The following is a 25,314-nucleotide window of genomic DNA, read 5'->3' as shown; positions in this document are numbered from 1 at the left end:
ATTTTTTTTTAATCAGCTGTTTCCAGCTACAATAGTCATTTACAACATTAACAATGTCTACACTGTTTTTCTGATCAATTTGATGTTATTTTAATCGACAAAAAAGTGCTTTTCATTCAAAAACAAGGACATTTCTAAGTGACCCCGAACTTTTAAACGGTAGTGTACATATACAGTTGAAGTCGGAAGTTTCCATACACCTTAGCCAAATACATTTAAACTCAGTTTGTCACAATTCATGCCATTTAATCCTAGTAAAAAATCCGGCTTAGGTCAGTTAGGATCACCACTTTATTTTAAGAATGTAAAATGTGAGAATGATTCATTTAAGCTTTTATTTCTTTCATCACATTCCCAGTGGGTCAGAAGTTTACATACACTCAATTAGTATTTGGTAGCATTGCCTTTAAATTGTTTAATTTGGGTCAAACATTTTGGGTAGCCTTCCACAAGCTTCCCACAAGTTGGGTGAATTTTGGCCCATTCCTCCTGACAGAGCTGGTGTAACAGTCAGGTTTGTTGGCCTCCTTGCTCGCACACGCTTATTCAGTTCTGGACACAAATTTTCTATGGAATTGGGGACAAGGCTTTGTGATGGCCACTCCAATACCTTAACTTTGTTGTTCTTACACCATTTTGCCACAACTTTGGAAGGGGGGCCATTTGGAAGACCCATTTGCGACCAAGCTTTAGCTTCCTAACTGATGTCTTGAGATGTTGCTTCAATATATCCACATCATTTTCCATCCTCATGATGCAATAAATTTTGTGACGTGCACCAGTTCCTCCTGCAGCAAAGCACCCCCACAACATGATGCTGCCACCCCCATGCTTCACTGTTGGGATGGTGTCCTTCGGCTTGCGAACCTCCCCCTTTTTCCTCCAAATATAACGATGGTCATTATAGCCAAACAGTTCTATTTTTGTTTCATCAGACCAGAGGACATTTCTCCAAAAAGTATTATCTTTGTCCCCATGTGCAGTTGCAAACCGTAGTCTGGCTTTTTTCTGGCAGTTTTGGAGCAGTGGCTTCTTCCTTGCTGAGCGGCCTTTCAGGTTATGTCGATATAGGACTCGTTTTACTGTGGAAATAGATACTTTTGTACCGGTTTCCTCCAGCATCTTCACAAGGTCATTTGCTGCTGTTCTGGGATTGATATGCACTTTTCGCACCAAAGTACCTTCATCTCTAAGAGACAGAACGCGTCTCCTTCCTGAGCGGTATAACAGCTGCGTGGTCCCATGGTGTTTATACTTGCGTACTATTGTTTGTACAGATGAACATGGTACCTTCAGGCGTTTGGAAATTGCTCCCAAGGATGAACCAGACTTGTGGAGTTCTACAATTTGTTTTCTGAGGCCTTGACTGATTTCCTATGATTTTCACATGATGGCAAGCAGAGGCACTGAGTTTGAAGGTAGGCCTTGAAATACTTCTACAGGTACACCTACAATTGACTCAAATTATGTCAATTAGCTCAATTAGCCTATCAAAAGCTTCTAAAGCCATGACATCATTTTCTGGAATTTTCCAAGCTGAAGGCACAGTCAATTTAGTGTATGTTAACTTCTGACCCACTGGAATTGTGATACAGTGAGTTATAAGTGAAATAATCTGTAAACAATTGTTGGAAAAATACCATGTGTCATGCACAAAGTAGATGTCCTAACCGACTTGTAAAAACTATAGTTCAAGAAATTTGTGGAGTGGTTGAAGAATGAGTTTTAATGACTCCAACCTAAGTGTATGTAATTTTCCGACTTCAACTGTAGGTTGGGGTGAAGTATTGTCTAAAGTTGTTTTGGTCTCATGGAAGTATTGACTGGTCCAGTTCTAGGGAGGCGTTGCAGACTTTACTTTCCATAGAGGACAATGCTATGACATCATCAAACAAATCCTGTCGGTGTATTTAGGCACTGTGATATACAGACATTAGCTGCTAGTAATTGTGCACCCAGCTTCTTGTGGCCACTAGTCAAAGGTAATGCCTCCACCCGTTTCCTTCTGTGAGTACCATTTTTCTATACCATTTTTGCTATTTTTTTTTTGTCATGTGGTCATGAAAACGTTTTTTAACCAATAATATGTAACACCATATAATGACTAGTATGTGCCACCAGATGGAGACAGTGATCATTAGTGCTTATGAAACATCATTTTCATTATGAAACACTCAACTACAAAGTCAGAATTGCCACCCAAACAAAAAAAAGTTTGCTTTTTGGTATTCATTTAAGGTTAGGTATACGGTTGGCAGTGTGGTTAGGGTTAGGTTTAAAATAAAATGTTCAAAAGATCAATTGAAATGTGCGGGGTTTGTGTCTTAATGGCTATAGCAGCTATTGACGACCCTTTGGCAGGCGTGGCTCCTTGCGTGTAAAACAGCGCCGACGTCATCGGACAGAGTGTTGTTGAAACCCAGGCAGAGTGTGAGAACGAGACCAGAGAAACTTCAATTGGTAAACAAACGACATTTGAAAACCAATAACTGCACGGAATGTGCACCGTTTAACTAGGTAGCTAGCTAGCCAGCTTGCTTATGCCAGGTAGTGGCTTCGCTGGACTGTTGTAGCATGCGCATCCTTCATCAGTTATCCACAACTAACGTTAGCTGGTTAGCTAGCCACAGACAGTCTGGATAATAATCAGACAAGTTTGACCTTGATCTCTTTTCGCTGCTAATCAGAGAGAAAGTAGAGACGTTATCACGTTGTGGACGCTGCCAAATAGAAGGGTATTAGAAGTAGAGCATGGCTCCGATTTGTTTGTGTGTTAATGTTCTATCTGCTCTGAGTATGGTGAGGATTGGTTCTAGCTACCTTCTAGTGTTCGATCAGAAAGTTGTCTAACCACAAAATTGCATTGCTTTTTGAAGGAAGCCTCCAAACTGTTGCAGTAAGTATTGTAGAAAGTAAGTAAGCTATAGTTTTGTCAATTAAATCATATCAATGTTGAAGCTCAGATAATATTTTATCACCGAGTTTGTTTTGACCATTGGTAAATGTTGATTCATGTAGGTATGTCTAAGATACCTCTATCAAATGTAGATAGGGTAACTAATCCAAAGTGACCATGCCATATAGCACCCAGCTAATTGGCTTATGACCTTTACAGTGACTGCTTATAGCAGTGACTAGGTCTATAGTATAGTTATGATTCCTGGGGGGGAAAAGAGGGTAGAGGTACCTCACCTGACTTGTTGCTCGATAGTCAGACCATAGTTACTATTTAACAAAGACTGCCAGTGACTGTGCATACAGTGTCAGTGGGTCTTTGCATTACATGAGCTGTGATGCAACATGGACCCACCCTCAGCCCCTGGTTTGATAAAGAGGGAAAATATAGATGGGATGGTAGTCCTAGGTTATATTACAAAGATTCACTTGAACAGACAGATGGTTGTGCTGTCTTTTGTTTGGTAAGTATCCTCTCAGCTGTTGTAGTCTTATGTGTTGTTGTCCATGGTTTCAGGCAGGCTCTTGAGTGGCCCTCCTGTTTTTCCGCATGTCAAGGGCAGCTGACTACAAGCTGAACAAAAGTGATGCCCCGGGCTATGAGCATTTTACATCTACTCTTCTCTGTATGTTGGTTAGCTAAGTATTTGTTCAGTCATGTTTAGAAAGTTATTTTCCTTCTGTTCGGTCAAAGTGGAATGGGATGTTTTCAGGTAAGGAATGTGTGTTTGTTTTTAATGGCTGAGACTATTTGGACTTATGAATTTCAACATCTTGGCATTGATCTTTATGCTCATGATAGGCTATATTTTGGTTGTTCATATTCATAATACAATATAGCCTTGTCTTGTCTAAATGTCTGGTCTCTTTAGATCTCTTGAGGACTAATTGTTTTTGGACAAAGTTTTTCATTAGAATATTAATTTTATTTTCCTGCTCTTCATTTTCATGTTTTGTTTGAAGTTGGCGCGCAACTAGAGATGAAAGCCCGGTGATTCTAATTTGACCTCATGTGGGGCGGCAGGTAGCCTAGTGGTTAGAACGTTGGACTAGTAACGGAGAGTTTGCAAGATCGAATCTCCGAGCTGACAAGGTAAAAATCTGTTGCTCTGCCCATGAACAAGGCAGTTAACCCACTGTTCCTAGGCCGTCATTGGAAATAAGAATTTGTTCTTAACTGACCTGCCTAATTAAATAAAGGTGAAAAAATAAAAACTGTGATGATAGTCAAAAGTAGCCTACACAAACAGAGCTTAGTGTGGTAGCCCTCTCTGACCCCCCCCCCCCCCCAGCTAATATAAATAGATCTCTGCTGATCATATTTCACCGCCTAACCAAATGCACCAAGCTCTACCATCCATCCGATCCGCTGTCAATCTGGGACCAGAAAGGAAATATTTTTTGATTCCGGTGATAGGCTAGACCAACATCTCTTCCTTTCTACTTCCCAGATTCAGAGGGTCTAAGATGGACACTGTGATCCGCCGATGCCCCTTCCTGACAATGGTGCCCCGGGTGTTCCTGCAGCTGGCAGGGAAGTCATCCCTGGTTGGCTATGCCCTGAAGTGCCCTGTGATGATGGACCTGGCCTCACGCCCTCTGGCCAGAGCTCTCTCCTCTTCGGTCTCAGTGTCCACACCAACAAACGATGGTGAGCACATTAGTTCCCCATAGTCACTTATTTTAAATGGTTTTAGATGGGCTATGTTATGGATTTATTGCATAGAGATGCAATGTTGTGCTATTTTACTAATCTTGCTTGAGGCTTGCTAATGGTAGGGCTCAATGCTTCTTTGTAAAAAAATGTTCTTAATCAAATTACTGTGCAAATGTGACTAACTCACCCATACAAATAGTCATAAATGTAACCTATTAGGGCTGTGAAGAATCTTACACTCAACAGCATTTATGCTCAACAGCATTTATTTTATTTTCATATTTTCCTCAGTGCCCAAATAGGCCTAATTAATTCAATAAAAGATTCATTCATGTATTTAAGTTAATCAAATATAAATCCTCCTCTTGTTGTCACTGTAGAGTCAGAGAGGGGGTCCAGCTGCCCCCGGGCCACCCCATGCCTCTTGCTGGCCAGCCTGTGGGCTCCAAATGCCCCTTCCTGGCGGCTGAGATGGTGCAGAAGAACACCAGCGTGGTGAGGGAGGCCTGCATCGAGCTGTCAGAGGATGTACAGGACAGGAGCACCGTCCACACAGGTAAACATGTGACCTGTCTTTGACCTTTTCCACTCAGTTGTGTAAGCAGAGGTCAGTGTGTTAATAAAGCTTGTTATGGATAGTCACCTTTCAAGGAATTTGTCATAGTGAAAATGTGTCATAGACAGAGTCTAGTTGATCACTCTTTAACAGTGTTTATCTCCCCTTATTGATACAGAGAAGTCCCAATTGGATCCCACTGTGGTGGACCTGATCAACGCTGACAGGGCTGACCTAGGCACCCTGAAAAACATGCTGAAACAGCACACCCCCAAGGTTTCTCACTTACTGCAAGACAACCTACCCAAAGGTAAGCACCTGCTCACATGTATCCTCTTACACTTGGGGCAAATGTTTCTTCTAAGCTGCGTGCGTAGAGAAGCACGAGATTCTACTTCCCTCAACTTTCTAGCATTTTCCCTGTTACCTAACATATTCTTTGCTAGTTAGTGAGTTATTAGCCCAATTAAAGCTCATTTGTAGTCCGCAATGTGGGAGTTACTGCCTCCTACAAGGGCACAAAACGTGTATATTTCTAGCTGTGTTTGAAAAGTGAGTCATGTAAAGATATGTTTTTATGTCTTAAAGGGGAAGTGTTGTATTTTGAGACAGATTTGAATAAGCTACATAGCCAATAGGCAGAGGGTGGCATAATTTGTCTGATTCTTTGTAATAATGGCATGGGAATAATAATTCATTTTATTTTGTAAAGTCGTTTCTTGTATCAAACAACACAAAATGTTCAGTCACCTCCTTGTCTCAAGGACAAGTGGAGAAACAGGTTAATGTCAAGCCCTACATCTTTAAACACCACACATTGGCTGTTACTATAGGCTGAATGATAGAACTTCTATTTTCATGTTCAAATGTTATGTGATGCATTTTCGCCATAGTTGTTTTTGGTAGGCCACTCTGGTAAGCCTACATTATGATCAAATAGCCATGGTAGCCTACTTGGTCACTGTTAAAACTGTAACTTAAAGCTGGCACACCCAGTGTTAACAGTACACATGCGCTGGAAGTTGCACAGAATTTTCACAATGTTGAAGTTTGCACAGAATTAGAGGGAACATTTCTTGGGGCTACATATTATATTTTTGTGTCACAATTGTTTCGGTGCCCCTGATTTTAGAAAGAGGCTGCATCCAAACTACAGTCACAAAACCTTACACATCGTATTTATTTTGCAGCATCTGCCAACTTCCACTACGATAAGTTCTTTGAGAAGAAGATCGATGCCAGGAAGAAGGATCACAGCTACCGGGTGTTTAAGACCGTGAACCGGCGCGCCACGTCCTTTCCCATGGCAGACGACTACTCTGAGTCGCTCCTCATCAAGAGAGACGTTTCTGTGTGGTGCAGCAACGACTACCTGGGCATGAGCCGACACCCCCGCGTCAACCAAGCCATCATGTGTGTGGGTCATGCAGGTCACAGTAAATGTAGATGGTTGTTTAAGATGGATGGAGGTTGACTAGATGGGCGTCAGGTCCTAGCCATAGGCATGCAGTTATAACACTATCTTAGAAATGTGGAGTTCCACTCGTAATTTTCCAAAGAAGACAATTTCTTATCAAAGGCTTCTTCTCTTTCTTTAGGGATACATTACAGAAGCACGGGGCAGGAGCTGGAGGAACACGGAACATCTCAGGGACCAGTAAGTTCCATGTGGACCTGGAGTACGAGCTGGCCAACCTGCATGGCAAAGACGCTGCGCTGCTCTTCACTTCATGCTTCGTGGCCAATGACTCCACGCTATTCACTCTGGCTAAGATTCTCCCAGGTACTGATACGGATTCTGAAACAACGGACTCAAACCTAGTAGTTTTTCATACACTTCTTCATTCCATGTTCTATAGTAGCTAAAAAATGACATTCTCCACTTGACATTATATTACATGCTAATGGACAAAATGATCTGTATAAAAACAACAACAAATGTTCCTGTTCCCAGGTTGTGAGATCTACTCCGATGCAGGGAACCATGCATCGATGATCCAGGGTATAAGGAACAGTGGGGCCAAGAAGTTCATCTTCCGTCACAACGATGTCAACCATTTACGAGAGCTGCTGCAGAAGTCTGACCCTGCCACCCCCAAGATTGTGGCCTTTGAGACTGTGCACTCCATGGATGGTGGGTTTACGATTTGTTGCATTTAAAAATCTATATATTATTATTTTTAAATTTAAACAAATCATAGAGACAGTATTAGAACCAAAAATACATAAAGAAAGCACTTTTCCTGATGTGTACTGCATATACAAAACTTGCCTGTTATCCAATCTGATTGTGGGAATCTAAAGGAGGTTGTATTGTGGTTGTTTTCTAGGCGCTGTGTGTCCTCTGGATGAGATGTGTGACGTGTCCCATGAGTTTGGGGCCATTACGTTTGTGGACGAGGTACATGCTGTTGGCTTGTATGGGGCCAGGGGAGGCGGCATCGGCGACAGGGACGGCGTCATGCACAAAATGGACATAATCTCAGGAACTCTCGGTAAGATGACTGGGGCTAGCTTATAAATGATAAGATGTCATTGCTATAGCACCTTTGTAGCTAATTGTCTTACACTCCCCCCACCCCCTTCAAATTAATATTGTTATGATCAAATATTTAACTCACCCAGACCATCAGATTAATTTAAATCATCTTTACTTGGTTTATACCTTACCTCGTAAATTCATTCCCCCATCCAGGTAAGGCATTTGGCTGTGTGGGCGGCTACATCGCTGGTACCAACGCCCTGGTGGACACGGTGCGCTCCTACGCAGCAGGCTTCATTTTCACTACCTCGCTGCCACCCATGCTGCTGGCTGGGGCCCGGGAGTCCATCCACACCCTGAAGGGGGAGGAGGGCCGTGTGCTGCGCAGGAAACACCAGAGGAACGTCAAGCTGCTTCGTCAGATGCTGATGGACTCGGGCCTGCCCGTTGTCTACTGCCCCAGCCACATCATCCCTGTCCGTGTAAGACAGGCCTGTTAACCTCTCTGGGATATGTGGGACGGCAGCGTCCCACCTCGCCAACAGCCAGTGAAAGTGCAGGGCGCCAAATTCAAAACAAAAATCTCATAATTAAAATTCCTCAAGCATATAAGTATTTTACACCATTTTAAAGATAAAATTCTAGTTAATCCAGCGACAGTGTCTGATTTCAAAAATGCCTTCCAGTGAAAGCACGACAAATGATTGTTAGGTCACCACCAACTCACAGAAAAACACAGCCATTTTTCCAGCCAAAGAGAGGAGTCACAAAAAGCACAAATAGAGAGATCTTCATCAGATGACACTCATAGGACTTCATGTTACACAATACATGTATGTTTTGTTCGATAAAGTGCATATTTATATTTAAAAAAAATTTTTTTACATTGGCGCGTTACGTTCAGTAGTTCTAAAATATGCGGTGATTGTGCAGAGAGCCACATCTATTTACAGAAATACCCACATCTATTTACAGAAATACTCATTATAGATGTTGATGAAAATACACGTGTTATACATTGAATTAGAGATATACTTATCCATAACCTTTCTAGCGCAGGTGTTCCGCTAGTGGAACCGATCGACAACATTCCGCTGAAAATGCAGTGCGCCAAATTCAAAAATATTTTTTTAGAAATATGTAACTTTCACACATTAACAAGCCCAATACAGCAAATGAAAGATAAACATCTTGTTAATCTACCCATCGTGTCGGATTTCAAAAATGCTTTTCAGCGAAAGCAGACCATATGATTATGTTAAGTCATCGCCAAGTCAGAAAAACACAGCCAGTTTTCAGGCAAAGATGGGAGTCAAAAAGCAGAAATATAGATCAAATGAATCACTAACCTTTGATCTTCATCAGATGACACTCATAGGACATCATGTTACACAATACATGTATGTTTTGTTCGATAAAGTGCATATTTGTATCCAAAAATCTCAGTTTACATTGGTGCATTACGTGCAGTAATGTTTTGATTCCAAAACATCCGGTGATTTTGCAAAAATACTCATAATAAACATTGATAAAAGATAGACTTCTCCTTAATGCAACCGCTGTGTCAGATTTCAAAACAACTTTACGGAAAAAGCATAATCTGAGAACGGCGCTCAGAGCACTATTCAGCCAGAGAAATATGCGCCATTTTGGAGTCAACAGAAGTTAGAGATAACACCATAAATATTCACTTACCTTTGATGATCTTCATCAGAAGGCACTCCCAGGAATCCCAGTTCGACAATAAATGACTGATTTGTTCGATAAAGTCCATAATTTAAGTCCAAATAGCCACTTGTTGTTAGCGTGTTCAGCCCAGTAATCAATCTTCATGAGGCGCAAGCACTTTGTCCAGACAACTCGAAAAGTTCCGTTACAGGTCGTAGAAACAAGTCAAACGATGTATGGAATCAATCTTTAGGATGTTTTTAACATAAAACATCAATAAGCTTCCAACCGGAGAATTCCGATGTCTGAAGAAAAGCACTGGAACAAGATGTAACTCTGTCGGAAGCTAAAGACGGTTGACATCTAGTGGAAGCCTTAGGAAGTCGAACTTGACCCCATAGACACTGTGTATTCGGTAGGCCAAGCTTTGAAAAACTACAAACCTCAGATTTCCCACTTCCTGGTTGGATTTTTCTCAGGTTTTTGCCTGCCATATGAGTTATGTTATACTCACAGACATCATTCAAACAGTTTTAGAAATTTCAGAGCGTTTTCTATCCAATACTAATAATAATATGCATATATTCGCATCTGGGACAGAGTAGGAGGCAGTTCACTCTGGGCACGCTATTCATCCAAAAGTGAAAATGCTGCCCCCTATCCTAAAAAGGTTCATGCAACTGCTGTGTCAGATTTCAAAAAAACTTTACGGAAAAAGCAAACCATGCAATAATCTGAGTACAGCGTTCAGACAACAAAGCAGCCAAAAAGATATCCGCCATATTGGGTAGTCAACATTAGTCAGAAATAGCATTATAAATATTCACTTACCTTTGATCTTCATCAGAATGCACTCCCAGGAATTGCAGTTCCACAATAAATGTTTGTTTTTGTTCGATAATGTCCATTTATGTCCAAATAGCTTCTTTTGTTAATGCGTTTGATAAACAAATCCAAAAGCGCGTTCAGGTCGCGTCGGACGAAAAGTTCAAAATGTTCCGTTACAGCCCGTAGAAACTTGTCAAACTAAGTATAGAATCAATCTTTAGGATGTTTTTATCATAAATCTTCAATAATGTTCCAACCGGAGAATTCCTGTGTCTGTAGAAAAGTAATGGAACAAGAGCTAACTCTCTCGTGACTGCGCCTCGAGCCTGTGGCACTCTGCCAGACACCTGACTCATTCCTCTCATTCAGTGCCACGTCACAGTAGAAGCCTCAAACAAAGTTCTAAAGACTGTCGACATCTAGTGGAAGCCTAACCAATATCCCAATGTATCTACTATAGGGGCTGAGTTAAAAAACTACAAGCCTCAGATTTCCCACTTCCTGGTTGGATTTTTGCCTGCCATATGAGTTCTGTTATACTCATGATATACTCAGACATCATTCAAACAGTTTTAGAAACTTCAGTGTTTTCTTTCCAATACTACTAATGATATGCATATATTAGCATCTGGGACAGAGTAGCAGGCAGTTTACTCTGGGCACCTTATTCATCCAAGCTACTCAATACTGCCCCCCTGTCACCAAGAAGTTAATCAAGTTTTAAACCATGGAAACAAGAGAAGGGACATTCTATCAGCAGTGGCTGTTATATTTCATGCTTAAAGAAAATGTTTTCTAATTTATCACCTGAGGATTCCTCTTTGACCCCTTGTTGCAGGTGGCGGACGCAGCCAAGAACACAGAGGTGTGTGACATCATGATGTCTCGCTACTACATCTATGTGCAGGCCATCAACTACCCCACTGTGGCTCAGGGAGAGGAGGTCCTCCGCATCGCCCCCACCCCACACCACACTCCCCAGATGATGCAGTACTTTGTCGGTAAGCACACACCCCAATTAATTTTTGTGGTTTTTAGCATGTAATAGTTTGGGATTTGTATGATTTTAACGTATTCAATGTTGCTAAAATGGCCTCCATTTGGTGGGATAAATCTGTCCATACTGACTGCATTCAGAACTCAAGTAAGAATCTGCTTTAGTGTTTCTTGTATGTTATTTTTTTGAAAATAAAGTACAACTAAAATGTGATCCATTACATGTGAATGTGTTCCTGGCCACAGAACGTCTGGTGAAGGCCTGGAATGAGGTGGGTCTGGAGCTAAAACCTCACTCGTCAGGGGAGTGTAACTTCTGCCAGCAGCCTCTCCACTTTGAGCTGATGACTGAGAGAGAGCGGTCTTTCTTCACCGGCATGAGTCACATGATATCAGCCAGAGCCTAAAAGTGAATTATATACCCCTTCCCCATATCAAATCTCTATTTAAGATATTTATTCTCTTATCAATGTACAATTCCATCACCATGTATGAAATATCATTAATTATAAATAAATGTTTGCGGAAAGTTATACTTTTGCTATTGTATTTCTTTGAGCAACCGTTCTGTTACTACAATTTATTTTTTGAAAAGATAAGGTCAGGGTTGACAGGGGAAATGATCTTTATTATCACTTTGGCAACGTGGAAATGATGTAACATTGTCTCTCAACCAAATGTCAGCCTTGACAAACGTTAAACATGCCCTTTGCTCTAACACACATCACCAGAGTGATTGAGCAAATCTGAAACCACTGTCAGAACACACTTTTGACAACTATTTTCTCTATGCATTTTAGTCAGAAATGGATGACATTCAATGTTTTTCAGAAGTTGCTAGTTAGTCCTGGTCGATGTTAACCATGGGGTGTTCCTATTCCCCCAATAATTGCATTGAGCCATTACTCCAATTTGAGTACGATTGCCTTCTTAACTGTGTTTTAACATGCTGAAAAATGTGGGATTGTGCCCCCTCATACACTCATTCTGCTTTGTGCCTTCAATATTTGCTCATTTAGCATAAGCTAAAGGCTCCCAGATGGAGCAGAACATTTACTATACATTTACTATGCTTGGACATTTACTATGCTTGGATTTACTATACATTTACTATGCTTGGATTTACTATACTCTGTTTGAACTGTTTTCATTCTAACTAATCTGAGTTTAGAGGGCTTTAAATGGAGAGTCAACACTCCAGAACATTACACATCGTTCACTGTTTAATGTCTTCTTTCAAAACCCCATAGTGTCTTTTTCAAACGGTAGACGTGACATTATGAAATATTGATTTGTTCCTTAGTACTTTTGCACATCATATTCATAAGGCAACTTGGTCATGAGTCCCTTTTATCACGAAGGCTGTGAGGCCGACACGTAAGCTAATTAAATCAGTGATCCTACCAAGAGCAGTGATCCTACCAAGAGCAGTGATCCTACCAAGAGCAGTGATCCTACCAAGAGCAGTGTGCGGTTTCCTTTTTCCTTCATCTTGTTCAACTGTTGCCATGCACCTGCAAAGAGAGTGCTCAGATGTGAGTGCCTTTTGAATTTTGTACTACTTGGGTCCTATTTGACATGCTATCAACGTTTGAATACCATTGTGAAAGTAGTAGCATATTACTATTGCTTTGTAGGTCAGTCATTGAGGTGTATAACTAACTGATCAGTACCTTCAACATGCCTTTCCACCAGAGGGAACAGCAGTGCATCTTATTTCTTAGAGTTGTGTTGTTTCTCATACTACAATCATTCCTCTCATCTACTGTGTGTGCAGCAACTGCAATGTGCCACTAGATGGGGTAATAGAACAGGATATTATGACTTTTCTTAACTTGGTTTTGAAGCTATGTCAATGTTTTGAAGGCATACCATAACATATAGACTGTTTTCTTCTCAATAGTTCCAAATTGATCATGTCAATTTTTCAGGATATAAATGTTAAAGAAATAATGTCTCATCAGGTGACCACATTTTCTAGTGTATGGTGGAAGCTGTTTAACAATGTGATGGTTAACTGGTAGGCACCATGAGCCAAAGGCCTTCATAATTTCCAATATGTTACATTTATGAGGAGAAAAAACACATCTGTTATTTACGAGGGTTAGCTACACACTTAACATCTGCACAAGAAAAGAGTTTGTGCACGAATGAGGTGCGTGAGATGGTTCAAAGCAGCGATCTCATACATGCAGTCAGTATCCAGACAAATCAAAGCTATATCCTGCTGTTCCTAAGAGAGCGACAGAGTTGCCATGAGCTCACGTTCTGAGAGTATTATGTCATTGAAATGCTTCTCCGAGTGCACTAGTCCGGTGACCAGCACCACTCATGCAAAGCCAGGCCTAATTGATCATAGTGAGTCTCATGCCACTGCAGCATTGAGAGACTGTTTATACCCTCTTTAAGTTATTTTGAGTTCAGATTTGTTCATATAATATATTGTTTCTTGTATGTAGTTGGATGTAAGAGAGCAGTCATCTGGCAAAGGTACACATAGCATTATTCAGAGTGCATTTAATTAGCACTTGCAGTTTACCCCCGATGGCTACATTATTGAGGAAAACTACTTTCTATGCCTGTGATATGTGGTTTTCCCACCTAGCCACCATAGGATGAATGTACTAACTGTACATCGCTCTGGATAAGAGTGTCTGCTAAATGACAAATGTAAATGCAATTATGATATGCATTTAAAATGAAAACGTATGCATGTGGCTGCTAATGTTGTGTGGTGGAACAATGTTTTTAAATGGGGTTACTTTGAAATATGCATGTATGGCATTTCCCTAGTAATTACCATGCTTTTTTATGATATGGGCTCAAAAGCTGGTGAATCAAAGCTGGTGAATCAAAGCTGCTGAATCAAGTAAATGTCTCAATCCCAAAACGCAAACCCAATCCCAGGCTCTAATTTCGTCCTCCAGAATGTCATTCACAGAGTAAACTTTCCACCTTAGTGCACTTGGCAAAGCCTTCTGTACACTACATTCTGTATTGGATTTGACCTCATTTTCTTACACTCACATCATTCATCATAGTGTAAATGCACACCCTGCAGTTCCTTATCAGGGAATATCAGCGGCCCACGGCTCTGCACTGCACTCTGATGAGAGAACTCTGTGTCTCTCCCACTCACGTGCACACACACACACTCGTTATCTCAAGCACAAGTACACACTCATCAGTGGTGGTCCTGGGGATTCGTTCCACTGCAATCATCGTCTTTGTAATCCTCTGTGATTATAACAAAACACATCCTGTGCTTCCTTCTCAGAAAGAAAGAGAGCCAGAGATGTCTTCTGGCAGGACAAACATGTTGGCCAGGCCAGGTTTTCTGAAAAGGTTAGTGGCTAAGATAATCAGGGCCTTAGTGTAGTGAATGTTACATTCATATAATGCTATGTCTCTGATCACAGATGATGAATGCCATAATGACGGGGTAAAATCAGAGGGTAGGGGACGGGTGGGTGCAGGCTATGTTCGAGGGAGAGCGAGAGGAAGGAACATCCGCAGACAGCATACTGCACACAGATAATTGGGTGGAATTCTATTAAAAATGATCAAAGGAAAGCAGCCAATTTAGGGGATTTTTCCACCACCAACAACCCCTTTTCAGAACCCGCATGGGTCACACTTTATTTGGATATTCCCATATAGATGATCTACAGATGGTTATACTATCAACAACCTATATGTTGATAAGCAACTGCTTACTAAGTTAGGTTTAGAATAAGCGTAGGGGTTATGGTTAGGATCAGGGCTAAGGTTAGGGGGTTTAGTTTTAGTGGATAGTTGAAATGTTGTTGACAGTTATCGAACATTTACAGAACATCTACTTGGGACTACCCAAATAGTGTTACCCCAGCATGCCATGCCATGAGACTGGAGAGGATGAGGTTCAATGGTGTTACAGGATGATAGCATCTCAAATATTTTGTTTTGGCCAGCATCCATGTAAAAAGGTCAATAGGCTTAACCTGTGGTCCTCAGTGTTTATTATCATATGCAAATATTTACAATGATATGACCACACATGACCAACAAAAAAACCATCACTGCATACAAATAGGAAAAGAGCAGGTTTATGTTGCATAGCCTACATGTTAAACATAATTAACGAGTGAAAAAAAATATATTTTGATCAATTCAAAGATTGATAGAATAATGCATTTTCTGTATACCTAATTTAATAATAAAATAACATTAAAACAATAATACAATTATAATACACTTTCAAATAGGTTATTTATTACACAGTAACAGCCTAGAGGAGGGATTACAAACCACATTTTGCAATCTCCATCTATGTCTTTAAATCCTGAAGCAAGCACCTCCCTCTCTTGAGTTGCTCCACTGTCACTTCCATTTCCTCTGCATCGGAATGGCAAAGGGAGAACGTGCTCCAAGTTGTGCGACTGTCAGTGTCGAATAGTTCGTGTTAATGTCTGCTGTTATTATTGCATAGGAACAAATGCAGGAGTTGCTTACCTGGGCGTGTATATGTGGTTAGAGGGAAATCAACGCTCCCGCTCAAACCGGTAATTTGATACATGTTTTAAAAACATTTGAGCTTTGATGTTTGAGTTTGCATGTTCCAGTGTTTCTCCTGGAAATAGTCATTCGTCTCTTGGTGTACAATGTAGCGTCATTTGTGTATTAGCCTACCTGCATGAATGTAACATGATATTTAGTTCGATATGACTAATGTGACTGAAAGTAAAAGCGTAGAATGGCTTCAACTCGAGTTGGAATCCGGGGGAAGTTCGCTACTTTTGTTGGACTGCCGATCGCACGAGCTTTACGAATCATCCCACATAGAAACGGCGATCAATTTGGCAATTCCAGCATTGATGCTGCGAAGGTTTAAGAAGGGCAACATACCCATCCGAACTATCATACCGAACCACGAAGACAAGGAGAAATTCGTTAGACGTTGCAATACAGATACAGTGATTCTGTACGATGAGTGCACTGTGGACTGGCAGGATGGGGCCACTGGCTCGGTTCTGGGACTACTTCTTCAGAAACTATGGGACGACGGATGTAAAGCATATTACCTGGAAGGCAAGTTCATTTTTTGCCTTTATATTGTTTTTTAATAGGATATGTAGATTATTCCTTGTCTAACTTTCCGTGCGCTATATATAAAGTAGGGTTGAAATATACTTTAAACAAACAACTCAAATCAATCCATTTTAATTATATTAATAGTATATACAATACAGCATAGTTGTGAAGGTAGCCCACATCTATTGTGTCTCAAACTTTGAGAAGCAGTGTGACTGAGAATCTCAATTAAAATTCCAAAATGGCTACGCCATGTTTTGCTACTGTTAGAAAAGGGCATGCATTTCATGAATGTTCTGCTGTGTAGGAAATAACTATTGCCCTTACAGTTTTCAGTAATGGTATAGATTGACTCAATAACAATTGTATGCTGTCTTATTCACATGTTATTAACACGTTATTCATAGTGAACAAAACGTAGTACACAGCCTATTACTTAATTTGACCACTTGTCAGTCATTATATTTAAACTCTAACGAATAATATTTGACCCCAATCTCTGTTCTGTTGTTACAGTTTTAATAATAATAATAATTATATGAATATAAGGCTTGGCTGTGATACACAGGACAACACATACACAATTTTATAACTCCTTGGTTATTTTGATCTCAGGGGGATTTGGGAAGTTTCAGACCGAGTACCCAGAGCACTGTGAAACCCTCCTGGACAGCTCCTGTCCCAGCTCCTCTCCCCCTCTCTCTGTCCTAGGCTTCGGAAGTCTCCGGATCAGTTCCGACCTCTCAGATGGTGAATCGGACCGTGAGCCGAGCAGCGCCACAGAGTCTGAGGAGAGCCCCCTTCCCAACATCCAACCTGCCTTCCCAGTCCAGATCCTCCCCTTCCTTTACCTGGGCTGTGCCAAAGACTCCACCAACCTGGACGTGCTGGGCCAGTACAACATCAAGTACATCCTGAACGTCACGCCCAATCTCCCCAACATGTTTGAACATGACGGCCTCTTCACGTACAAGCAGATCCCCATCTCAGACCACTGGAGTCAGAACTTGTCCCAGTTCTTTCCAGAGGCCATATCCTTCATCGGTGAGTAGCTGACTTACTGTGCGGGGGAGAACATGATAGATCACATTGTGTTCCAAAAGTGACTATCTGTGGAGAACGAAGCCTGTAGAAAAAGGCACACGGGCATACCTAGTATATGATACACTTCTGTGAATTACAGTGAGAAAGAGGAAGTGGTTTGCTGTCCACCTAATGTTATTGGTGTATTTTAGTCATATTTGTATTATGATTTGAATCATTGTTACCGCTAAGTTCCTGGTCTACCCAGTGGTATTGCTCATCACTGAAACCCCCTTGTGTGATGAAGCTATGGCTTTTACTTTTATTTTCACATCTGGTTACAGATGTCAACATAACTGCCTATTGGTGTCTTCTTTTTTATTGTTTTTCTCTCTATAACAAAAAAATAGATATATTGGTCCATACACCACCTCTCTTCGGGTATGTATTGGTCAAAAAGAGAGCTGGACTGAAGTCGCAGTTGCTCGGCACAAGGGACAATTACCTGTGCTGCTGATGAACTTCCTGGATCGTTGTTAGTGTCATACAGTATGTCTGTTATTTAAGGATGGAAAACCAATCTTTAAAAAAATAATTTACAGCAGGGATCATCAGCTACATTCAGCTGGGGGGTGATTTGTTTCTTGAGCATATGGACAGGGGGCCAGAACATGATTGCAAATAATTTGTAGTCTACAAATAGACTGCAATTAGCCCGAACCTTGGTTACGTTTGTACAAGGTCACATACAATGCCTTCAGAAAGTATTCACACCCCTCAACTTTTTCCTCATTTTGTTGTGTTACAGCCTGCATTTAAGATTAATTGAATTGAGATGTTTTGTCGCAGGCCTACAGACAATACCCCATATTGTCAAAGTGGAATTATGTTTTTCTAAATTTGTACTAATTAATTCAAAATTAAAAGCTGAAATGCCCTGAGTCAATGTGTATTCAACCCCTATGTTATAGCAAGCCTAAATAAGTTCAGGAGTAAAACTGTTCTTCACAAGTTGCATGGGCTCACTCTGGGCTCACTCTGTGTGCAATGATAGTGTTTAACATGACTTTTGAATGACTACCTCATCTCTACCCCACACAAAATTATCTGTAAGGTCCCTCAGCCAAGCTGAGTGACTTTACAGATTTTAATGGCTGTGATAGGAGAAGACTGTGGATGGATCAACAACATTGTAGTTACTTCACATTACTAATGAAAAGAAGGAAGTCTGTACAGAATAAATATATTCCAAAACATGCATCTTGTTTGCAACAAGGTTCTAAAGTAATTGTAAAAAATGTGGCAAAGCAATTACATTTTATTTTCCTGAATATAAAGTGTTATGTTGGGGCAAATCCAAACAACACATTACTGAGTACCACACTCCATATTTTCAAGCATAGCGGGTGCTGCATCATGTTATGGGTATGCTTGCTTGTAATTGTTATTGGTATGCTTGCTTGTAATCATTAAGAACTGGGGAGTTTTCCGGATAAAAAATAAACCAAATGTAACTAAGCACAGGCAAAATCCTAGAGGAAAACCTTGTTGAGTCTGCTTTCCACCAGACACTGGGCAATTAATTCACCTTTCAGCAGGACAATAACCTAAAACACAAGGCCAAATCTGCACTGAGGTTGCTTACTAAGACGACAGTGAATGAATGTTTCTGAGTGACCGAGTTACAGTTTTAACTTAAATCTATTTGACAATCTATGGCAAGACCTGAAAATGGTTGTCTAGCAATCATCAACAACCAATTTGACAGAGCTTGAAAAATAGTGGAAAAGCTCTTACCAAAAAAGATTCACATCTGTAATCGATGCCGATTGACTCAGGGGTGTGAATACATTTGCAACATTATGGGGTATTGTGTGTAGATGGGTGAGGTAAAAAATCTTATTTTATCCAATATGAATACAGGCTGTTACACAACAAAATGTGGAATAAGTCAAGGGGTATGAATACTTGCTGAAGGTATAACGTAAACTCACTCACTTTTGTACATCGCCTTGGTCCGTACAATTGACCTTATTTTAGCGCCCCAAAAACGTAATACTTCCAGATCAACTGTAATGTCAATTCCATTGTAAAGCACAATTTCCCCCCTTTCCAACAAAATCAAGTACATGACCCCCACGCTGCCCGTTTCTGCATAATTCAAGCAGGCAATGAGCCCGTCGGGTCTTTTTAAAAATGGCGGGTGGGGAAGCTAAACTAATGCGTGATAGTAAGAAGGAGAGATGTCGTGTGGGAAAATTGCATTTTTTCACTCGATCTGTCCAACTTATCACCTTATCGCCTCTAAAATGTAAATAAAACACTATGAAGAGTTTATATAATGTGTCATTACATACCTATTTGAAGGTTTGTGTCGAATTTGAATCGGGTTTTTAGGGCGGTGCTAAAATGATCTTCAGAAGTAAACAGCAGCTTTGAGAGTCATGATCGCTTGCAGTGACAACGCAAAAAAATGACAAGGTATCCCCCCCTTACCCCCGTCACTGTCCATTTCTTGTTTTTAAAGGATGATAGAAGTGCTACACCTGGTGGAGAGAGATTGTAAGACAGAAATAGTTGCTTTACGCGTGCTGTACGTTACGGCATGACACGTCATTATTTACATTTACATTGAAGTCATTTAGCAGACGCTCTTATCCAGAGCGACTTACATGGAGGGTCAGTTTTTTCAACTTTCTCCAATACTATAGAACCATGTCGATCAACTCTTAAATAGAAACGTAGTACACACCCAAGATTTTGAAGTCCACACAGTCGCTACAGTCCCGCTAGTTTTCTTTGCAGCCTCGTTTGAATGTCGCGGTTGTGCACATTTGTACAGAATGGGGTGAGTTTACGTTATCTCTTTATTATGCATGGAAATACTTTTGAGCAGATTTCCAACATTAAACCTGGAGCTGATTTACTGGTGTTTTAGTCTTTTAATTATTCATTTTTTTTGCTCAGATAACTTGGGAGGGCCAAGTTGGGGAACCCTAACTTACAGAAACCCACAACAGCACCAGAAACCTTCTAGGTTATGTATGTTTGTACAAGTGGTGATTCCAGGCTTGTTGTGCACCAGTTTGTCGATGGGGTTAGTGGTAGAGGAAGGAAACATGGCTTCTACTCTCTATGGCTGCCTGTGTTTGGTTATCAGGTCATGAGTCTAACTCTAATGTATCCTGGTTGTGGTGGAGTCCAGGGTGTTTCACCCTGCTGGGATTAACTCACTATAAATTATATTTCCTTTGACAAATGGAGATGTCATTCAACAAAGATAAAGGTCTACTTACTGTCTCCCTTGATCCTCATGAGAAAACAATAAGAAGGAGGCCTAAATGTTAACTATTGCGTGTTGAACATTATGAACACACTATCAAGCCCTGTGAGTCTGAAGTCTATGTGGGATCTGATCATAAAACCAGTCTTATTTGACTCATGTTGACCTTCTTCCTCACTTATACATGTAGATGAGGCTCGGTCCAAGCAGTGTGGCGTCCTGGTACACTGTCTGGCCGGTATCAGCCGCTCTGTGACCGTGACCGTGGCCTACTTGATGCAGAGGCTCAACCTATCCCTCAATGATGCCTATGACTTTGTCAAGAGGAAGAAGTCCAACATCTCCCCCAACTTCAACTTCATGGGCCAACTGCTGGACTTCGAGAGGACACTGGGGCTGCACAGCCTGTGTGACAACCGCTCCTCCTCCAGTGAGCAGCTCTACTTCACCACGCCGACCAATCACAACGTGTTCCAGTTGGACACTCTGGAGTCGACTTGAGGAGACGGAGATGGCAGGGTTTAGCGGCCATGTTGCTTCATCAGTGTCTACATGGTCTTTTGTAGCCTGTCAGGAAAAGGAAAAGAGTCCTGGAACTGCAGCTGGTAGAGAGAGACTGAGGAGGCTCACCTGTTATGCAAGTGATTTAAGTATAGATTTTTATAGCCCACGGTGCTCCCCAGTATGCTTTAAAAAAGTACATACTTTGTTTGGTCCACGCTCTGATGCCTTATCGTCTATAATAGTGAATAATGGTATGGTTATTGCAGGAAATGTCATTATTATGAGCTAACTCTGAGATGGTTTAACTGTTATTTCATATTCTCCAGCAGTAATGTGGATGTGTCAGTTGTTTTCCTAACACATGTGGCTAATGCCTTGGTCTGAAGGAAGAGGTTGGCCATGGAGAATGTGAATCAATGTTTTCTGGGACCAAACAGAGATTCTTTTGAATGAGGAGATGGGGCTGCTTTAAGTTGGCCTTTAATGACTGTAACGTTCCTGTTGATGACTGTAACGTTCCTTTTGATGACTGTAATGTTCCTGTTGATGACTAACATTCCTGTTGATGACTGTAACGTTCATTTTGATGACTGCAACGTTCCTGTTGATGACTGTAATGTTCCTGTTGATGACTGTAAACGTTCCTGTTGATGACTGTAAACGTTCCTGTTGATGACTGTAACGTTCCCGTTGATGACTGTAACGTTCCCGTTGATGACTAGCGTTCCCGTTGATGACTGTAATGTTCCCTTTGATGACTGTAATGTTCCTGTTGATGACTGTAACGTTCCCGTTGATGACTGTAACGTTCCCGTTGATGACTAGCGTTCCCGTTGATGACTAGCGTTCCTGTTGATGACTGTAACGTTCCCGTTGATGACTAGCGTTCCTGTTGATGACTAGCGTTCCTGTTGATGACTAGCGTTCCCGTTGATGACTGTAACGTTCCCGTTGATGACTAGCGTTCCCGTTGATGACTGTAATGTTCCCTTTGATGACTGTAATGTTCCTGTTGATGACTGTAACGTTCCCGTTGATGACTGTAACGTTCCCATTGATGACTAGCGTTCCCGTTGATGACTAGCGTTCCCGTTGATGACTGTAACGTTCCCGTTGATGACTAGCGTTCCTGTTGATGACTAGCGTTCCTGTTGATGACTAGCGTTCCTGTTGATGACTAGCGTTCCCGTTGATGACTGTAACGTTCCCGTTGATGACTAGCGTTCCCGTTGATGACTAGCGTTCCCGTTGATGACTAGCGTTCCCGTTGATGACTAGCGTTCCCGTTGATGACTGTAGCGTTCCCGTTGATGACTGTAACGTTCCCGTTGTTGACTAGCGTTCCCGTTGATGACTAGCGTTCCTGTTGATGACTAGCGTTCCCGTTGATGACTAGCGTTCCCGTTGATGACTGTAACGTTCCCGTTGTTGACTAGCGTTCCCGTTGATGACTAGCGTTCCTGTTGATGACTAGCGTTCCCGTTGATGACTGTAATGTTCCCGTTGATGACTAGCGTTCCCGTTGATGACTAGCGTTCCCGTTGATGACTAGCGTTCCCGTTGATGACTGTAGCGTTCCCGTTGATGACTGTAACGTTCCCGTTGATGACTGTAACGTTCCCGTTGTTGACTGTAACGTTCCCGTTGTTGGCAGTAACGTTCCCGTTGTTGGCTGTAACGCTCCCGTTGATGACTGTAACGTTCCCGTTGATGACTGTAACGTTCCCGTTGATGACTGTAACGTTCCTGTTGATGACTGTAACGTTCCTGTTGTTGGCTGTAACGCTCCCGTTGTTGGCTGTAACGTTCCCGTTGTTGGCTGTAACGTTCCCGTTGATGACTGTAACGTTCCCGTTGATGACTGTAACGCTCCCGTTGATGACTGTAACGTTCCCGTTGATGACTGTAACGTTCCCGTTGATGACTGTAACGTTCCCGTTGATGGCTGTAACGTTCCCGTTGTTGGCTGTAACGTTCCCGTTGTTGGCTAACGTTCCCGTTGATGACTAGCGTTCCTGTTGATGACTGTAACGTTCCCGTTGATGACTGTAATGTTCCTGTTGATGACTGTAATGTTCCCGTTGATGACTGTAGCGTTCCCGTTGATGACTAGCGTTCCCGTTGATGACTGTAATGTTCCTGTTGATGACTGTAGCGTTCCCGTTGATGACTGTAACGTTCCCGTTGATGACTAGCGTTCCCGTTGATGACTGTAACGTTCCTGTTGATGACTGTAACGTTCCTGTTGATGACTGTAACGTTCCCGTTGATGACTGTAACGTTCCCGTTGATGACTAGCGTTCCCGTTGATGACTGTAATGTTCCCGTTGATGACTAGCGTTCCTGTTGATGACTAGCGTTCCTGTTGATGACTAGCGTTCCCGTTGATGACTGTAACGTTCCCGTTGATGACTATGGTTCCTGTTGATGACTAGCGTTCCCGTTGATGACTGTAACGTTCCTGTTGATGACTGTAACGTTCCCGTTGATGACTGTAACGTTCCCGTTGATGACTAGCGTTCCTGTTGATGACTGTAACGTTCCCGTTGATGACTGTAATGTTCCTGTTGATGACTGTAACGTTCCCGTTGATGACTGTAATGTTCCTGTTGATGACTGTAGCGTTCCCGTTGATGACTAGCGTTCCCGTTGATGACTGTAATGTTCCCGTTGATGACTGTAATGTTCCCGTTGATGACTGTAGCGTTCCCGTTGATGACTGTAGCGTTCCCGTTGATGACTGTAACGTTCCCGTTGATGACTAGCGTTCCCGTTGATGACTGTAATGTTCCCGTTGATGACTGTAATGTTCCCGTTGATGACTGTAACGTTCCCGTTGTTGGCTGTAATGTTCCTGTTGATGACTGTAACGTTCCCGTTGATGACTGTAACGTTCCTTTTGATGGCTGTAACGTTCCTTTTGATGACTGTAACGTTCCTGTTGATGACTGTAACGTTTATGTTGATGACTGTAACGTTCCTGTTGATGACTGTAACGTTCCTGTTGATGACTGTAACGTTCCTATTGATGACTGTAACGTTCCTATTGATGACTGTAACGTTCCTATTGATGGCTGTAACGTTCCTATTGATGACTGTAACGTTCCTATTGATGACTGTAACGTTCCTGTTGATGACTGTTCTAAACGTCTTCTTTGCAGCTCTCTCTCTCTTAACATCAGAATGGAGTGATCTTGGAAAACAGTAGTTGACAAGTGCTATGCTATTTTCCCTACTTTTGTGTCATCTTCAGAGTAAACATTTAATCATGTAGGAATGCAATACAGTATGTTAGCGCATTACCATTTGACCTTTGTTGAACTGAGTCAGGTCACCCTCTGCAAAATGTTAAAGATGAAACACCTAGAGTTTTGTAAAACTCTTGTAAATGTAATAATTATAATAGCATTTCATTGTCTGCATGTAATCAAGTTGAATTTCTGTTCTGTACCTCTTCTGCCTGTTGTTCATGTGGCCTGTATCACACCTTCTAAGTTAACATAACACTTAACTGTCTTAACCTGGGTATAGTATAGGATTGTCATATGCCTTGCTTGAAATTCACGACTTGTAGTTATGATCCATAATGGACATTTGAACCTTGTTTAAGGCATGGATAAGTCATGTATGGACACAATCTTCAGCCTGCAGCTACTCTTCCTTTAGCAGAACCATGTTAAGGGAAACATGCAGTGTGTTTTGATCCGTTCTGTTTTTGCCAGTAATGTCTCGGAACGAGTCGGCTCAAAGTTGAATGGTTTAGTGAATGAGAGAGGGAATGAAATGAAACAAGTGAAGATGATGATAAATGTGTTCTTACCTCATGGAGAGACATTTTCAGGGATTTTATATAACATATCTGTATTTTGTTACAGCCTCTAAAATACATCAAAGGGCTGTGTTTATTTGGCATGTGTTTGTAAAATATGTACATAAGGGGGACCTTTTCTCTGAATCATGAAGGATGTGAAGTTAAATTGACCCAATTACAGTATGTATAGTGTATGTAAAACTAAATGTACAATACATTTATGTACAAGTTTATACAACAAATATATTGTATATTTTTGACCTTTAAATTTGCTATGTATTCTTGTGTTATTATTACTGTCTTATTGTTGGTCAGGTCTACTGCCGTGCTAAAGCTTCAGTCAACACTCAATGACTCAACATCCACAATGAAGAATATCAAGTCCAGTGCGGAGTCAGCCAGGTGCTTTATTTCCGTAGGCTGTCTGTCTGTCTGTCTGTGTTGTGTAGCACAATGCCCAAGGCTGTAGGTGTGGTGAGAT

General features: G+C 41.4%; 2 protein-coding genes across 9 annotated transcripts; both read left to right on the top strand.

Moving 5' to 3' along the window:
* The first annotated feature begins 1,569 nt into the window (after window positions 1-1,569).
* Window positions 1,570-11,675, top strand: LOC124045686 (5-aminolevulinate synthase, nonspecific, mitochondrial-like). 8 transcript variants are annotated; one of them, XM_046365210.1, is made up of 11 exons: window positions 1,570-1,594; window positions 4,407-4,606; window positions 4,993-5,168; window positions 5,347-5,478; window positions 6,359-6,581; window positions 6,767-6,951; window positions 7,123-7,302; window positions 7,499-7,663; window positions 7,864-8,132; window positions 10,985-11,147; window positions 11,389-11,675. In XM_046365210.1, the coding sequence occupies exons 3-11, from the start codon at window positions 5,030-5,032 to the stop codon at window positions 11,547-11,549; spliced, it is 1,617 nt and encodes a 538-aa protein (XP_046221166.1). In that variant the 5' UTR covers window positions 1,570-1,594; window positions 4,407-4,606; window positions 4,993-5,029; the 3' UTR covers window positions 11,550-11,675. The 8 variants fall into 8 exon arrangements, with proteins under 8 accessions (XP_046221166.1, XP_046221165.1, XP_046221160.1 ...); XM_046365209.1 differs by lacking the exon at window positions 1,570-1,594 and adding an exon at window positions 1,856-2,007; XM_046365204.1 differs by lacking the exon at window positions 1,570-1,594 and adding an exon at window positions 2,306-2,460.
* A 3,835-nt stretch (window positions 11,676-15,510) lies between these two features.
* Window positions 15,511-21,596, top strand: LOC124045685 (dual specificity protein phosphatase 7-like). Its single transcript, XM_046365203.1, has 3 exons — window positions 15,511-16,209; window positions 16,828-17,256; window positions 20,709-21,596. Exons 1-3 carry the CDS (start codon window positions 15,843-15,845, stop codon window positions 21,017-21,019), a joined length of 1,107 nt encoding a protein of 368 aa, XP_046221159.1. The 5' UTR covers window positions 15,511-15,842; the 3' UTR covers window positions 21,020-21,596.
* Window positions 21,597-25,314: the final 3,718 nt, after the last annotated feature.

Source organism: Oncorhynchus gorbuscha, linkage group LG10, assembly GCF_021184085.1.
Source record: "Oncorhynchus gorbuscha isolate QuinsamMale2020 ecotype Even-year linkage group LG10, OgorEven_v1.0, whole genome shotgun sequence".
Lineage (NCBI taxonomy): Eukaryota > Metazoa > Chordata > Actinopteri > Salmoniformes > Salmonidae > Oncorhynchus > Oncorhynchus gorbuscha.
This window is presented reverse-complemented; position numbering and strand designations above follow the sequence as displayed.